Genomic DNA, 16,286 nt, shown 5'->3' on the forward strand with positions numbered 1-16,286 from the left:
TCGCGCCGCGGGTCTCGGGCCGCGTCCGCGACCGGTCGAAGCCGTCCGTGAGCCTCGGCCCCCGCGACCGCAACGGCGCCTACCCCTGCCCCGCGGGCTGCCCGCGGACCTTCGCCCACGCGCCCGCGGCGGTGCAGCACGGCAAGTCGTGCAAGTACGGGGGCCCGCGGCCGCCGGGCGCGCCGCCGCACCCGGAGCGGCGGCCGCCCGCGCCGCCGCCCGCGCCGCGGCCCCCGCGGCCGCCGCCGCGGCCCAAGGTGCGGCCCGCGGGCAACACGCGCGAGGCCTGCGTCGAGGGCCTCTGCTACGACGTCAAGCAGCGTCTCGCTCCCGCCATCGCGGCGCTCGACGCGGCCGCCGCGCGCGACGACGACGGCGTCGCGCGGCTCGTCGACGCGCGCTGGGCCGCGCTCCGGGGCCGCTACGCCGACACGCCCCTGGCCTGCGTCGCCCACACCGTGCGCCAGCTCGGCAAGTACTACGCGAAGCACGACCGCCGCGTCGACCTCGACGGGCTCTGGAAATTGGGGCTCACGAAGTGGGAGAAGCTCCTCCACTCGCTCGCCGCGGGGCTGCTCAAGATGGCCGTCGAGACCGACAACCGCCTGGAGTTCATCTGCGACGTGCTCCTCTACGTCCTCGCCTGCTGGCGCGAGGCGCCCGCGCGGCGCCGCCGCTACGCGGAGCCGCGCCGCAAGCGCGTCCGCTGAAGTTCCCCCCCCGCGGCCGCGCGCCCGGGGGGGGGCGCCTCCCCCCCGCTGCTGCTCCTAAGCCCCATCGTCGTCCCGCGCTCCGGCGACGCCCGTTACTACGCCGCGTCGCCGTCGTCCGTGGCCATGGCCCCCGGCAACATCAGAGCGCCGTTACTACTACGCCTCGCCGTCGTCCGTGGCGTCGTCGTCGTCGTCCTCGAAGTCCAAATCGTCCAGGTCGTCGTCGTCGCCGCCGTCGAAGAGGTCCTCGTTCAGCGCGCCGTCGGCGGCCTCCGGCGGCGGCTCGGGCGCCTCCTTGGCGCTGCCCCGCAGGAAGAGCTGCTTGCCCGTGAGCTTGCGCTGGCCCTTGGCGTCGAGGACGACGGCCGCCGCGGTCTCGGCCTCGGCGGGCTCGCCGAGCACGTCGACGCGGAACGCGGCCCACCACGCGCCGAAGGACTCGGGCGTCACGGTCGTGCCGAGGCGCAGGCGCTCGAGGCGCCGCGCCTCGGCCTCCTCGTGCTCGCGGATCTTCCGCGCCTCGTCGCTCTCGGGCGCGGAGCTCGACTCGTAGACGACCGCCTTCTTCGTCTTCGCCCGCTTCTTCTCCTCGTCGCGCCGGAGCATGGCCGCGTACATGGACTCGTCGGCCTGGCCCGGCTCGTTGTGCTCCGCGAGCCACTCGCGGACCGCGCTCGCGACCTCGAAGACGACGACGCACCCGGGCTCGTGCTCCGCCGCGGACTCGGCGAGGAACACCTCGAGCTCCTTGCGCCGGTCGCTCGACAGGCCGGAGACGGACGCGATGCTCAGCGCGGGCCGCGACGCCGACGGGTAGTCCGCCGGGCAGTCGGCGCGCAGCACGCAGCTCACGTGGGCCTCCTCGTCCTCGGGCGCCAGGGTCAGCGCGTAGCAGCTGCCGGCGCCGCCGCTCTCGTCGGCGAAGTTCTCCATGAAGATGGCCTCCAAGGCCTCCGCCTCCATGGACCGCTCCTCGGCGTCGGCCTCGAAGTCGGCCATGCTGCCCGCCGCTTCGGTGCTGTCTCGCCGCGCGCGTCGCGCCAGGCGAGCTAGTCGAGAGCGAGGGCAAGGAGGCTTCAACCGACGTCAAGTTGCAGCTCACACGCGCGATGGTGGCCATTGCACGCTGCGCTGTCTATGTGCTGTATGCGCTCGTCGTTCGCGCGAATGCATTCGTCGCGCCGCTGCGACGCGCGCCGCCGCGACGCGCCTGCGTGCTCCGGTCGACTGGAGATGGGTTTCATGAGGCGGCGGACCTGCCTCCGCTCAGCACAAGCACAAACGATGCGACGATATCAATCATGATGATCACGCGAGCTCGGCCCTTGTTCCTCCGGGAAGCGCTGCGATCGATAGCGCGGCAGGACTACGCGCTCGACGCGGTCGAGGTGCTCGTCGTCGACGACTCGCCGCGCGACGACGGCGACGGCGTGCGCGAGTTCCTGCGGGGCACGCCCCTGGACGGGCGCCTGCGCTGGATCCGGTGCGACGAGCAACGGCGACTCGGCGCGAAGCGCAACGCGGCGGCGCGCCGCGCGCGCGGCGACGTCGTCGTCGTCTGGGACGACGACGACTACTTCGCGCCGGCGCGCCTGAAAACGCAGGCCGCGGCGCTCGCGGGCGGAACGTCCGCCGTGCTCCTTGGCGCCGACAAACCGGGCTGCTTCTTCTACTTCGACGCCGCGGACGGCACGTTCCGCGAGTCGTCGGGGAGCTCCTTCGGGCAGCCGTGCTCCATGGCCTACGAGAGGCGCCTCTGGGGCGAGGCCGTCTACGGCGAGGACCTGGACGTCTTCGAGGACATGCACTTCTTCGAGGCGCTGCTGTTCGGCGGGGTGAAGGTGGGCACGGCGTACTGCCCGTGGGTCCGCACGAGGCACGCGGCCAACGTCGTCCGCGACGCCCGGGGCGACGGCGACGAGGCAGTCGTCGACGCGGCGGTCGCCGCGGTGGCGTGCGACCTGCCCGACGCGACGCTGGCGTTTTTGCGGTCGCTGAAGGAGGGGTAAAGTTGCGGCGCTGGCGTTTATGCTGACCGCTCGCATCGGGGAATCGACGGGGATGTACGCAGGGCATGTTGATGTCAACAACCTGAGCCCGAGTTGAGCGACTCTCGATCGACTCTCCGAGTCCCGCGCGGCGTTCGTCGCGGAGCGCGAGGTCATGGCGGCGCTCGAGTACACGGAGACCCCCCGCCTCGAGCGGGCCCTGACGAAGGAGGAGCTGCGCGCCATCGCGCGCGGCGTGCGCGAGGTCGCGGAGCCGACGCCCCGGTCCATCCGCCGGCGGGCCTGCGAGCTCCTGGGGCGGGAGCCCGGCGCCCTCGACGGCCTCAAGGAGGCCGTCAAGGCCGCCGCCGTCGCGGAGCAGGAGCGGTACACGTCGGCGTCGGCCGAGCGGCGGGAGACCTTCGCGTCGGCGTTCTACGCGGACGACGTCAACGGCGAGAAGCGCAAGGGCAAGTTCTCGAGCGCGGAATCCGTCGCGGTCTGCGCGGCCGCCGAGGCCGTCGCCGCGTCGCGCAACCTCACGGTCGAGGCCCTCGTGAGCACCAAGGCCGCCTGGCGCGGCGCCGTCGGGGAGAAGCGGTCGAACCCCTGGAAGGAGATCGCCGCGCAGTTCCCGCTCCGGAGCGAGAATTCGCTCTACGGCCACGTGAAGCGCCAGCGCCACGCCTACGCGAACCGCCAGGGCCCCGACAAGCGCTGGAGCGGCGAGGATTCGAACCTCCTGCGCGAGCTCTTCGAGCGGCACGGGCCCGACTGGACGGCCATCGGCGTCGAACTCAAGCGGACGCCCGCGGCGTGCCGCGACCGCTACCGCACGCTCTACGGCGAGCCGAGCGCCCCGGCGCCGGCGGGCGGTGCCCGCACCATCGTCGTCAAGGAGGCCTGGACCGACGCCGAGCTGACCGCGCTCGTCGAGGCCCACGTCGACGGCACGCCCATTTTGGAGATCGACGACCCGGCGCGCGTGTCGTTCACGGCGGTGGCCGCGCTCGTGGGCACGCGGAGCCGCCAGCAGTGCCGCAAGAAGTGGGACTCGCTCAAGCGCCGGAACCACCGGGGGGAGCTGCTGCGCGATCCGGACATGGCGCTCGAGCTCTGCGAGCAGATCCAGCTCAAGCACGCGACGGACGAGAGCGACGTCGTCTGGACGCTCCTCGGCTGGGACCACCCGGGCGCCTGCACGTCGGCGGCGCGTCAGTGCTGGGAGCGCCTGCGGAAGCGCCACCCGGAGCTGCCCTTCGCCGAGGCCCTCGACGTCATCACGGAGGAGCTCCGCGACGAAGTCCACGACATCATGCTCGCGGACGAGGCCCTCCAAGCGCGCCGCGCGCGCGTCGCCGCGGCGGCGGAGCGCGCGCGCGTCGCCGTGGCGCCGTCGGACTCGGAGGACGAGTCCTCGTCGTCGTCGTCGTCGTCGTCGGACGACGACGACGACGCGGACGGCGCCGTGTCCAAGGCCGCGTCGGAGTCGTCCTCCGAGTCCGAGTCGTCCGACTCCGACTCCGACTGAGCGGGGCGCGTCGTCTCCGAGCCCTCGTTTTTAATATCTACACTACAACGTCGCCTCGTCGTCCGACTCCGACTCCGACTGAGCGCGCCGTCTCCGGGCCCTAGGTTTTATACACTACAACGTCGCCTCGTCGTCGGGCGGCGGCGCGCCGGGCTTGGGCTTGAAGACCTTGGCCCAGAAGGGGTTCGTGAACGTGCCCTTCTTCTTCCGGCCCTTGAGGAGCTTGACGTCCGTGAGCGAGCCGGCCTCGAAGATGACGTCGCGCATGAGGAGCTCGAACTCCTCGGACCGCTGCGCGACCTTGGCCTCCTTGTCGAGGCTGAACGCGGACTGGAGGCTCAGCGGCGTCGGCGCCGCGGGCTTGTCGGCCGCGACCTTCTTCTCGACCTTCTTCTCGACCTTCTTCTTCTTCGCCTTCTTCGCCTTGGTCCGCGCCGCGCGCGCCTCGACGAGGCCGTCGAGGTCGTCGAGGCTCAGCGACGCCGCGAGGTCGAGGAGGCCCTCGGCGCCGGACCGCGGCGCCTCCAACGCGGCCTCGATGGACGCCTCGATGGCCTCGTAGCCCGGCTCGAGGCGCTTCGTCGACACGGACACGCGGCCGCCCTTGGCGCCGTCGACGTTGACGACGGCGACCTCGACGCGCGAGCCCAGGGGCACGGCCGCGGCGACGTCGTCGACGCGGCCCGACGAGATCTCGGAGATGTGGAGCAGCGCCGTGCGCGGGCTCGCGCCGTCGCCGAGGTGCGACGACCGGGGGCTCCAGGCGTCGAGCGCGATCATCGCGCCGTACCCGCGGACCGCGACGCACGTCCCGGCGACGACGTCGCCGGCCTTGACCGTCTTGGCCGCGAACTCCTTCTTCTTGGGCCTGCCGCCCGGGGGCCTCGCGCCCTTGGGCGCCGGCTTCTTCGGCGCCGGCTTCTTGGCCTCGGGCTTCTTCGGCGCGGCCTTCTTACCCTCGGGCTTCTTCGGCGCGGGCTTCTTCGCCTTGGGCGGCGCCGGCGCGGCCTTGGGCGCCGCCGGTGGCGCCTCGGCCTGCGGCGCGGCGGCCCCCGACTCGACGGCCCCGATTCGTCGCTCCAGCGAACCCATCTTGCGCTTCATGCGCGCGTCGTTCGTCTTCTCCGCGAGCTCCGCGACCTTCGTTCTGATCTCATCCGCAGTCGCCTGGCTCTCGCCGGCCTCGAGCCGCGCCACGCTGTCTTCGAGACGTTTGACGCGCGAAGGCCGCGCTTTCTTCGGTTCTAGCGTGGCCGCGAGCAGCACGGTCTGGCGCGAGTGGATCGGTCGGCCAGTGAACGCAGCGCATTGCGCTAGGCCGAGCGCGAGGAGCCCGAACGACGCCCACATCGCGCGTTGACGGAGCGGCCGAAGGCGGCAGCGATGACGGGCCGCTGAGGGCGTAGCACTAGGCGCGTCGCTCGGATTTGAGCTAGGCGATTTGCAGTCGGAGCTGAGCGGGCGTCGACGACGGGGCTGGCGGACGGACTCGGGCCTCAAGATGACGAGGTTGGACTCTGTGCTGGCGCTCGCCGGGGCAAAGAGCGCGGAGATGCCAGCAAGTGTAGCGCCGCCCGGTCGACCGCCCTGGAGGACTCGGGGCACATCGTCGAGCTTACGCGCGGGTGTCACAGGGGGCGGGCGGCGGCGCGGGTAGGGCGCGCGGCCGGGGCGCCGGCATCTTCTTCTTCTTCTTCCTCGCGGCCGCGCTTCACTGGCGCGCCGCGATGTACTTCGAGTAGGATCCCGAGGCGGCGACGCCGTCGAGGAGCTTGCAGAGCGCCTTGCCGCCCTCGCGGAGGCCCGGGATGTCCATGCCCTTCTCGACGCAGCGCGCGACGTACGCCGGGTCGCCGGACTCGAGGAGCGACTGGCGGCGGTGCGCGGCCTCGCGCGGCGTGAGGCCGTCGGCGTCCTTGGCGGCGAAGAAGGCGCCGCGGCTCAGCAGGTAGTCGGCGACCTCGGGGCGGCCCCAGGTCACGGCGACGTGGAGCGGCGCGTCGCCGTCGCCGTTCTTCTTGTCGAGGTCGCAGCCGAGGTCGTCGACGAGGTACGCGAGCGTCGTGTCGACGTGCGCGTTCATCGCCGCGCCGTGGAGCGGGATGGCCTTGTTCCAGCCGCGCGGCAGCGCGGCCTTGCGGCCGCCCTCGTCGACGGACGTCTGGGACGCGAGCTTCTTGAGCGCCGCGAGGCCGTCGGCGCCGCGGCTGCCGAGGTAGTCGGCGGTCTTGTAGGTCTTCTCGAGCGCCTCCTGGTTGGTTGTTTTGGCGGACGAGGACAGGCCCATCGAGGCGCCGAGGTTGAACCAGTTGCGAAGAACATCCATGGCGCGGATCTGCTTGTGTATCTGGTACCTGCGAGGATTGATCTCTCAAGTCGGTCGCACCGCTGCTTTTCGGTCTGCGAGTCGGTGCGAATTGTTGCGGACGATACGACGCAGTTGCGAGGAGGTTTTTGCGGCGGTGGCGGCGCGCAGTCTATTTTTGGCAGCTAGGATCGAGAGATGCCAGAGCTGAGAGCCGTGCTCTCAGAACAGAAGCGACTGCACATCTGCTGCACCTTCACCCTGCTGCTAGTTGCAGCACGCGATGGCGGCGTCAAACGTGGCGTTTGCGCGCTCGATGGCGCGCTTCGTGTTGCTGCTGAGCTTATCGATCGACGCGTTCCACTTGCCATCGCCGAGAACCGCGGCAATTCGTCCGCTTCAGCAGCACTCGCAGCATCGCAACACGCAGCGCTCCCCGCGCCGCAACCCGTTCGCTCTCCGCTCCACCCTCGCCGACACGGTCATCAGCGCCGGCGTTTCAATCGATACCTTCCTGCCGCAGTTCTTCTGGCTCCCGATGATCGCGTTCCCGCGCGCGGAGCTCACGAAGCGCGTCAACGGAAATCTGCTGCCCGTGCTCGCGTGCTCGCTCGTGCACGCCGTCGTCGTCCTTCTCGCCGCGACGGACGACTTCCCCCGGGGCATCGAGCCCATCTTCATCTTCGCGGACGTCTTCGACCCGACGAAGTCGCAGCTCGAGGGCATGCGGCGGCTCTTCGAGGTGCCGAACTTCGTCGCCGAGGAGTGGCCGCACGTTTTGGTCTGGGACCTCTTCGTCGGGCGCCTGATCTGGCTCGACGGCGTCAACCGAAACATCGTCTGCTGGCACTCGCTCCTGCTGACGAACTTCATCGGCCCGCCGGGGCTCCTGCTCCACGCGGCGACGTCCGCGCTCTCGGGCAAGGGCCTCCCGACGCTCGGGGGCGCCGCCGAGGACGCGAGCTAACGTAGGACGTGGCCCCGGTGCCTTCGCCAGAGGACGAGTCGCGCAGGGCGCGAACCACGGGCCGCTGGGCACCCCGGGAGCCCCGGCGGCCGTGCGGACGTTTTACCGAAAAAAAGCGGCGCCCTCAGAGGAAGTCCCGGAGGACCATGGCGAACTGGATGCCGCCGAGCGCGCAGGCCGTCGCCTGCGTGTAGTCGTAGAACTTGGCGTCCGCGGCGAGGGCGCCGGGGCTCTTGGCCAGGGCGTCGTAGGCGACGTAGAGCCCCCAGGGCGCGAGGAGGTTGAGCGCGAGGATCTCGGGCCCCGTCGCGAAGAGGCACGCGGTCGCGGCGGGCACGACGAGGAGCGGCACGGCGGCGTAGGCCTTCTTGATGCCCGCGGCGCCGAGGTGGATGGCGAGCGTGCGGCGCTTGTGCTTGTCGTCGGCGGGCGCGTCGCGGACGTTGGCGCAGAAGTTCGCGAGCGGGCGGAGCAGCGCGCAGCCGAGCGACGCGAGCGCGTACGACGGCTCGAGCGGGTCCCGGTGGAGCGTCAGCGCGAGGATGCCGTTGACGCAGAGCACCCAGCACAGTATGACGAACTCGCCCAGGGCCCGGTGCTTGAGCGCGACGGGCGGCGTCGAGTAGACGCCCAGGAGGAGGATGCTCAGGCCGACGAGCGCGAACGGCAGCGGGTCCATGTTCCCGGGCGCGCGCTCGATGTGGCGGATGATGTCGAGGCCCGTCGCGACCATGACCGCCGCGCCCGCGCCCGCCTGCGCGGAGGCGTCGCCGCCGCGCGCGGCCGCCGCCGCGGGCCGCGCGAAGCCCGCCGGCGCCACGGGGCTCTTCGGCGCGTCGTCGCCGTCGTCGCCGTCGTCGCCGTCGCCGCCGCCGTCGCTCGCGGGCGGCGGCGCGTCGTCGTCCTTCTTGCCCGCGGCGGCGCGCCGGAAGTCGTTGACGGCGTTGAGGCCGTTGGCCCAGAGCACCTGCGAGAGCGCGAAGGCCGAGACCGCCGACGTCTTGTGGAAGTGGACGTGCTCGACGTGGACGCCGAGGCAGACGAGCGCGCTCGTGAACGTCGCGACGGCGCCCAGCGCCAGGTCCGCGCTGAACCACCGCTCCGTGAAGAGCAGGCCCCAGACGGCGCCGGGCCGCGTCGCCAGCGCCCCGGCGAGCGCGAGGCAGCTCCAGCCCGGCGACGTCGCGAAGAGGAACGTCACCGGGCGCAGCGTCCGGCTCATGAGGCCCATGGCCACCAGCTGGAAGACGCAGACGCCCGCCACGGCCCCTTGCCACCGGCTCCGCGGCGCGACCATCGCGATGCGCTGCGATGCGCTGTGAGCTCGTTTCGCGCGGGGCTGCTCAGGCTGTTTTGGCCGAAGGTGATGTCAACACTGACGAGAGAGGCGTCGTGGCCTCCGCCGAACAACCAATATCGAGCTCCTCGTCCACATCTTTGCAAGCGATGAGCTCGTGCCTGCTGACCGCTTTTCGGGACCTCGTCCTCGGCCCGTCTCGCGATGCGTTCGCAGCTCTGGCTGGTCTTGCTGGTGCGGGCGACGAGCTTCCAGCCGCCGCTCTCGGCCGCGTGGGTCGAGGAGTCGACAGCCGGCCTCGTCCAGCATCGACCCTGGGACAGGCGGGCGAGTTCCGCGTGTGCGCTGCTGGCGGCTAACGCGGAGGCGCCCGACGCGCGCGACCGGTGGCGAGACGGCTTCGCGCTCCGCGCGACCGCCGCCGACGCGCTGCGTTCCGTCTCCGCGCGCCTCGACGGCGTCGCCACCGTCGACACGTCCGCCGAGGAGCTCGCCGTCAGCGTGCCGCTCGCGGGCGGCGTCGGCCTGCGCCTCGTCGACCGGGGCCGCGCGCGCTCGCGCGCGGCGGCGCCGGCGGCATCCTCCGGGTCGTCCTCGACGGCGCGGACCTCGGCGTGGCGCCGCGAGCGGCGGCGCCGGCGGCATCCTCCGGGTCGTCCTCGACGGCGCGGACCTCGGCGTGGCGCCGCGAGCGGCGTCCGGCGAAGCGCTCCTCGACGTCGACGCGGCGCTCCGACGACTCCTCGCGAGGTCGTCAGGCGCGTGCCCGGCCTGACGGAGCGCCAGAGGGCGTCGCCCGCGTCTTTTCTTCGGTGCGTTGCCCACATAGCGCGAGGCCCCGGGCGCCGCGGCGGACCTCCGCCGGCCATTTCCCGCGGACCCGTAACTTGTGCCACGGTGTGCGTCGACCGTGCGAGTCGATCGGCACCTGTCTGGCTTGGCCCCCGCGCCGCGGCTCCCCGGCCTTGAGGCGGAGGGAGTTGGTCGTTGCGGCGTGCGCAGGGGGTTCTGTGAGGGGGTGGTTCGTCGCTCGCATACATGGGGCCCCGGTAAAAGACGCTCGTGCCACGTTCGGGTCACGTTTTACACACAGACGTGGCTAGCGCTTCCGCCCCTTGCGCCCCGCCTTCTCGTTCGGCTTCTTGGAGTGCGCGGCCGGCGCCGGGAGCGGCAGCGAGAGGAGGTCGAGGGCGTCGTCGTGCGTGGAGTAGACGTAGACCATGAGCGCGCCGCCCCGGCGCTTCGCGGCGCGCGCCTCGAGGAGCGCGTCGACGAAGAGGCGGAGCGCGCGGCGGTCGTTGCCGTGGTCGTCGCAGCGCGCGCGGAGGGCCGCGGCGTCGGCGCCGAGGTCGATGGCCGCGGCGCCGACGGCGCGGAGGCTCCGGAGCTTGGCGTCGACGGAGACGCACGCGAGCGCCGGCGCGGCGTCGTCCCAGGCGACGAGGTGGACGCGGCGGAGGCCCGCGGCCTCGAGCGCCGCCGCCGCGCGGCGCCGCGCGTCCGCGGCGCGCGGCGCGGACGGGCTCGCGCAGTGCGCGTAGCCGACCGGTAGCCGCTCGGCGGCGGGCGCGCCCGGCGCCTCGGCGGCCGCCGACGGCGCGGGCGACGGGTCGCGCCGGCTCCGGAGCGCCTGCGCTAAAAGGCCGCCGCCGCCGTCGCCGCGTGCGCGAGCGACGGCGTCGTCGTCGGGCCGCGGCGCGCGGCCCCGGGCCTCGGGCGCGCGGCCCCGGACCACGGCCTCCAGCAGCTCGTCCAGGCTCAGGTCGTCGCGGTTCAGGGCGGGCCGCGTCGCGTGGGCGAGCGCCAGCGCGCCGTCGCGGCCGACGGTCGCGAGCCAGGGCACGGCCCACGCCGCGCACGCCGCGCGGTGGTCCGACCGGCGCGGGTCCCGGCGTTTGCCGCCGGCGCCGGGCTCGGCGGGCAGCGGCGCGTAGTCCGCCGCGACGCCGCCGCGGCGCAGGAAGGCGCAGACCACCAGCGCGGACCGCGCCGCGGACTCGTCGCTCGGCGCGGCCTCGGCGGCGACGAAGCATTCGAGGGGAGCTAAGGGGGGCGCCGCGTCGGCGGCGGCCGCGGCCGCGCGCGCGAGCGCGTCGACGTCGACGCGGCAGCCGACGGCGACGGCCGCGGCGTCGGCCGCGCCGCGGTCCAGGGGCGACGCGTGGCGCGCCAAAGCGTCGTCGTAGCGGCCGCCGACGGCGACGACGTTTCCGCCGCGCGACACCGCGAAGCGCGCGCCGCCGGCGAAGGGCCGCGCCAACGGGAGCGCCGCGTCGACGGCGACGCGCGCGCCGGGCCCCCGTTTTCGCGACCGCCGCGCGGCGCGGTGCAGCGCCTCCTCGGGCCGCGCGCGGTCCTCGAGGCGCGCCTCGCACGTCCACGACGACGGCGTCGCGCGGCCCGGCGACGTCGACAGGCTCCGCGCGGCGGGCGCGCCGCACTCGTCGCCCTCGTCGTCGCCCTCGTCGAGGCCCGCGTAGGCCGCGCAGGCCAGGACCGCGTCGAGGTCGTCTATAGCGGCCGCGGCGTCGCGCCGCGCGGCCTCCCAGCGCTTCCGCGCGCGGTCGTCCGCGGCCGGCGCCGCGCGCGCGGCCGCCAACAGCGCCGCGGCCCGCCGCAGGCCCGCCCGCGGCGGCCCGGCGAGCAGAGTCCCGTCGAAGAGCGCGTCGAGCTGCTCGCCTGTGTGGAAATCAACCACTGGTTTGGGGGGTCCCCGCCAAACTTCAGAACTCTCTATCTCGGTCATATCCAAGTCGATTCGGCTGATTGTTGGACGAATCGATTGCTCTCGTTGCGTTCTCGAAGCACGGCCAAAGAGCGTGTGCCGAAACCGTCGCATACGCTCACATGGAAGTCGGGTTGAAGATTTGAGTTCCACACGGCTGCTCGCGGAACCGCGGCGGCGACGCGTCGGACCGGAGCGCGCGGACCGCGCCGGCGAGCGCGCCGTGGCCGAGCGCGACGGTTACGGCGCCGGGCCCCTCGCCGAGCGCCGCGGCCGCCGCCGCGAGGGCCAGGGCCTCGCCGCAGAGCGCCGCGCCGCTCGGCTCGCGGCCCGCGGCCGTCGCGACGACGTCGAACGCGATCTCGCGCCGCTCGCGCGGCCGCGCGGCGCCGCGCGCGCCGGGCCGCGCGGCGAAGACGCGGCCCGCGGCGTAGCGGCGGCAGGCCCCGAAGTGGGGCCGGGCGAGCGCGCGGCGCGCGACGCGCCGCGCGAAGCCCGACGTCGACTCGTCGGGCAACAGGAGCACGGCGCCGCGCGCGTCGAGCAGCGGCACGCCGCCGTCGCCGTCGCCGCCGTCGCCCCGCGGCGGCGGCCGCGGCCGCAGGAGCGGCGCGTCGAAGGGCACGCAGCCGTGGCGCTCGAGCAGCGCGACGACCGCGCGCTCGATCCTCGCGGCCGCGAGGCGCCGCCGCGCGGGCGCGACGCCGAAGTCGTGGCCGCGCGCCGCGGCGCGCCGCCGCCGCGCCGCGGGCTTCGCGCCGTCGTCGTCGGACGCGTCAAAGCCCAGGTCCACGACCTCGGGCGTCGGCGCGTCGAAGAGCGCGTCCACGAGGACGCCGCGCGTCTCGCTGAGCGGGTTCCGGAGCGCCGCCGTCGCGCGCTCGAGCAGGGGCCGCTCGAGCTCCGCGCGCGCGGGCAGCAGCGGGCCCTCGAGGAGCGCCGCGGCGCCCGGCCGCTCGCCCGGGTCCTGGCGCACGAGCGCGACCACGAGGGCCGCGACGGTCGCGTCCGCGTCCGCCGCGAAGACGCCCGGCGCCGCCGCCGCGGGCCGGTCCCCGGCGCGCCGGAGCGCCTGGATGTGCTCGACGCGCTCCATGGCCGTGTCCCAGGGCGCGTGGGCCACCTCGAAGGCGACGATGCCCAGGCTGTACATGTCCGCGGCGTGGTCGTAGTGCCTGTGCCGGGAACGACCAGTGGAGCGCCCCGTCCAGCAAAAACCTCTCTCGCTCGGTCACATCGAAGTCGATTCGGCTGATTTTTGGACGGATCGTTTTCTCTCGGCGGGTTCTTTTAGACAGTGAAAAAAACATGTCAAACCGTGCGAATACTTGCACATTGAAGTCGTGTCGCATATTTTTGTTTCCTGCCCGGCGTAGTGCTGCCCGGGCCGCGCGGCCGCGACCTCCGGCGCGCGGTAGAGGAACGTGCCGACGCCGCGCGTGAGCGACGTCATCGTGTCGTCCATCGCGCCGCCCGTCGCCGAGCTCTCGCTCCAGGCGCGCTCCGTCCCGGCCAGGGACGTCGGCGTCGCCTGCGGTTCCGGGGACGCGTGGCGCGCCGCGGCGGCCGACGGATCGGGCGAGCGCGGCGCGCGCGCGGGGGGTCAGCTTGAAAACTATTTCTCGAGTGTCATCGGGCGACGTGGCGGCGGCTTCGGCGAAGCGGGGCCGCGATGATGGTGCTGCCGCGGCTCGGCTTTGGCTATTTGGCATCCTCCCCCCCCGGATCGGAACGTTCGGAGGACGCGGGCCGCGCGCCGCGAGGTCGCGCGCGGGCGCGCGGTCGTCGTCGTCCTCGACGGTCGTCGCGAGGCCCAGGTCGCCGAGCTTGACCTACGAGATGTTCCATCCCGGTCGGCGCGTCGCGGCCGCGGGACGCCGCGCGCGACGTTCTGCGCCGCGTCGAGGAGCACGTTCGCCTGTGCCGAATGCAAATATTCAACTCGACTTCAATGTGAGCGCACGCGAATGTTTTGACGCAACTTCTTTGGCTTGGCTTCGAGAACTCGATGAGAGCAATCGATTCGTCCAAAAATCAGCCGAATCGACTTCGATTTGACCGAGCTAGAGAATTCTCAAGTTTGGTCAGGACCACCCGAACCAGTGGTTGAATTCGGCACAGACGTTCGCCGGCTTGAGGTCGCGATGGACGAGCTTGAGGCCGTGGAGGTAGGCGAGCGCTTCGATGATCTGGCGCAGGAGGCGCCACGCGTCCTCGCGGCGGCCCGCGAGGCGGCCGCTGTCGATGGCCTGGCGCAGCGTCGTCGCGCAGTACTCCATCTGGATGTAGAGGCAGCCGCCGAATTTGCGGTCGACGGCGGACGCCCGCGTCGACGACCCGAGCGCGTCGTCGTCGTCGGACGACGAGTCGGAGCCGTCGTCCTCGGAGAAGTTCTGGCAGAGGTCGAAGTCCTCGAAGGCCATCTCCGGCTCCCGGGGCGCCTCGAGGCCCTCGATCCAGGCCTGGTAGTAGCGCACGACGTGCGGGTGCGACACGGCCGCGAGCGCCTCGACCTCGCGGAGCTGGCGCTTCGCGTCGCGCCGCGTCGCGCCGCGCCGGAGCCTGACCTTCTTGATGGCGTAGGTCCGCCGGTCGAGGCGGTTCAGGCACCGACAGACCTCGCCGCAGCCGCCCCTGCCCAGCACGCCGACCTCCTTGAAGTCCGCGTGGAACCGCGACGACTCGCGGTCGTCGCCGCGGCCGAGCGGGCCCTCGCTCTCGTCGCTGCTCAGGGACCCGCGCGCGACGTCGCCCTCGAGCGAGTCGAGGCGCAGGGGCTCGGCGCGCCGCTGGAGCGCGCCGCGCTCGTCCTCGAGGGTCGACGCGACGCGCGCGCGGTGCTCCGCGTCGCGCGCGCGCCGCGCGTCCTCGGCGGCGCGGCGCGCGGCGCCGTCGCGCGCGGCGGCGGTCTCGCGCTCGCGCGCCTCGCGGAGGGCCATCTGCTCGTCGAGGGGCCGCGCCGTCTCCTCGAGCGCGTCGAGCGCCTCGACGGCCTCGGCGCAGAGCGCGTGGATCGCGACGTCGCCGACGAGCGAGCGCGCGACGCCGTCGAGCCGCGCGCGCAGGCCCGTGAGCGTCTTCGTCGGCACGGCCGCGCGGTCCGCCGCCGCGACGCGCACGTCGAACGCGAGCGGCCGGCTCTCGGGGTAGCCGCGCGGCCGCCGGCACGCGACGGTGACGCGCGGCGGCGCCGCGGCCGCGGCCCACGCGGCCGGCTCGAGCGTGACGCAGACGACGCCGAGCGCGTCGCCGCCGTCGCCCTCCACCCAGACCTTCTCCTCGCCGTAGATCGCCTCCAGCGCCTCGAGCTCCTCGCGGCGCCGCTCGACGTTCTCCGCGCCGTCGACGACGCTGTCGTCGCCGCCCTCCGTCGAGTCGTCGACGAACGCCGAGAACGGGTTCTGCATGATGGCGTTGTGCTTTGTTGAGCCGCGTCGCGCAGCGCTAGCCGCCGTCAGGAAGCACAATCGCTAGCCGCCGTCAGGAAGCACAATCGCGCCGTTCGCAGGGGCCAGGCGCTCTCCCATAACCTTGCGCGGCGTCAACGTCTCGGCTTCTTGAAGGTCAACGCGTCGACTGCCCAGATAGTACGCCGGGATATATGGTACGCCCCGCCCGCACACGTCGCGCGACAGGAACCGGACACCGCCGCTTACGCCCTAGCATCGCAGCGCGCGATCGAGCATGGGCCGCGCGGTGACGGGGCGCACGGTGAACTTGCCGACCTCCTTGGTCGTCTCCTTGGTCGGGACGAAGGACGACACCTCGTAGATCGTGCCCTCTTCGAAGTTGATGGCGTTGCTGAAGAACTTGCCCGGCTTGCAGTTCGCCGTGTAGAGCAGGTAGTTCGAGTCGTCCTTGTTGAGCGGCAGCTCCATCTCGAGGTAGCCGGGCTTGGCGTCCTTGTGGTTCCAGATGCCCTGCAGGCGGCCCGCGCCGCGGAAGCGCGCGATGCGGTCCTTGGCGAGGCTCACGCGCACGGGGCCTGCGCGCGGCGGCGGTCGATCGGCGCGTCGTTTCGGCGGCGCGTCGTCTCGGCGGCGTTTCGAGCTCGCGGGACGCGGGCGGCGCGCCGCTCCGGCGCCAGCTCTTTCGCGCGCCCTCGGCGAAGTCCTGCTCGAAGATCCAGTCGCGCGCGAACCTGCGGCGTCGCGCGTTTGGCCGGTCGCGGCGATCGCGTGGCGATGCGCGCCCGGACGCCGGCCGACGCGCATGTACTCCTGGAGTTTCTTTTCCTGGCCGTCGTCGCCGACGCCGGCGGCGGCGATTGAGACCGCGAGGGTCAAGACGAGGGCCGAGAGAGATCGCGCAATCATCGTCGAGCAGCGGCGCACTTCAAGGACCGCCGATTAGACGGCGATCGGCTTGCTTGAGTTTTTCAACACACAGTTTTTGTGGAGCTTTTGAATCGCAAGAGAGCTGTATTGCGTCGGCGCGCGGCCGAAACACAGCCCAACAAGGGCGCCGAGCCGACTCGATCGCTCGGGTGCCTTGCGAGTGAACCACTCAAAGTCTCGCGTCGTCGCGCGCGGCCGAAACACAGCCCACAAAGCCGAAAACACGCCACCATGTCCATCCTCGACGTCTGCGCGGCGTCGTGCGTCCCGTCGAACCCGAAGCGCGTCGTCGCGTGGTCCCCGAACGAGGAGAAGGAGGCGACGCACCAGCTGCGGCTCGAGCTGCGCGCGGCGCGCATGCACCAGTCGCGGGAGGTGTTCCGGGAGCGGGAGCGGCGCGTGCTCGGCGAGCAGCGCGCGCGC

General features: G+C 72.8%; 2 protein-coding genes across 2 annotated transcripts in view; one reads left to right on the plus strand and one right to left on the minus strand.

Annotated features, from left to right (window-relative positions):
- Positions 1-7,504, plus strand: part of AURANDRAFT_66499 (hypothetical protein) — a gene marked incomplete at both ends in the record, with an annotated part of 10,921 nt that extends 3,417 nt beyond the window's left edge. Inside the window, 5 exons of the mRNA XM_009041689.1 lie at positions 42-701; positions 2,078-2,554; positions 2,844-4,210; positions 4,884-5,040; positions 7,061-7,504. Coding sequence (XP_009039937.1) covers positions 42-701; positions 2,078-2,554; positions 2,844-4,210; positions 4,884-5,040; positions 7,061-7,504 — 3,105 coding nt within the window. The remainder of the gene's footprint in view (positions 1-41; positions 702-2,077; positions 2,555-2,843; positions 4,211-4,883; positions 5,041-7,060) is intronic.
- A 2,367-nt stretch (positions 7,505-9,871) lies between these two features.
- On the minus strand, positions 9,872-15,842 carry AURANDRAFT_72260 (hypothetical protein; the record flags this gene model as incomplete). The annotated part of the gene is made up of 8 exons (XM_009041766.1): positions 9,872-11,480; positions 11,680-12,701; positions 12,861-13,057; positions 13,260-13,358; positions 13,415-13,444; positions 13,650-14,927; positions 15,237-15,511; positions 15,725-15,842. 8 exons carry the CDS (start codon positions 15,840-15,842, stop codon positions 9,901-9,903), a joined length of 4,599 nt encoding a protein of 1,532 aa, XP_009040014.1.
- Positions 15,843-16,286: the final 444 nt, after the last annotated feature.

This window comes from Aureococcus anophagefferens (assembly GCF_000186865.1).
Source record: "Aureococcus anophagefferens unplaced genomic scaffold AURANscaffold_23, whole genome shotgun sequence".
In the NCBI taxonomy this organism is placed as follows: domain Eukaryota; class Pelagophyceae; order Pelagomonadales; family Pelagomonadaceae; genus Aureococcus; species Aureococcus anophagefferens.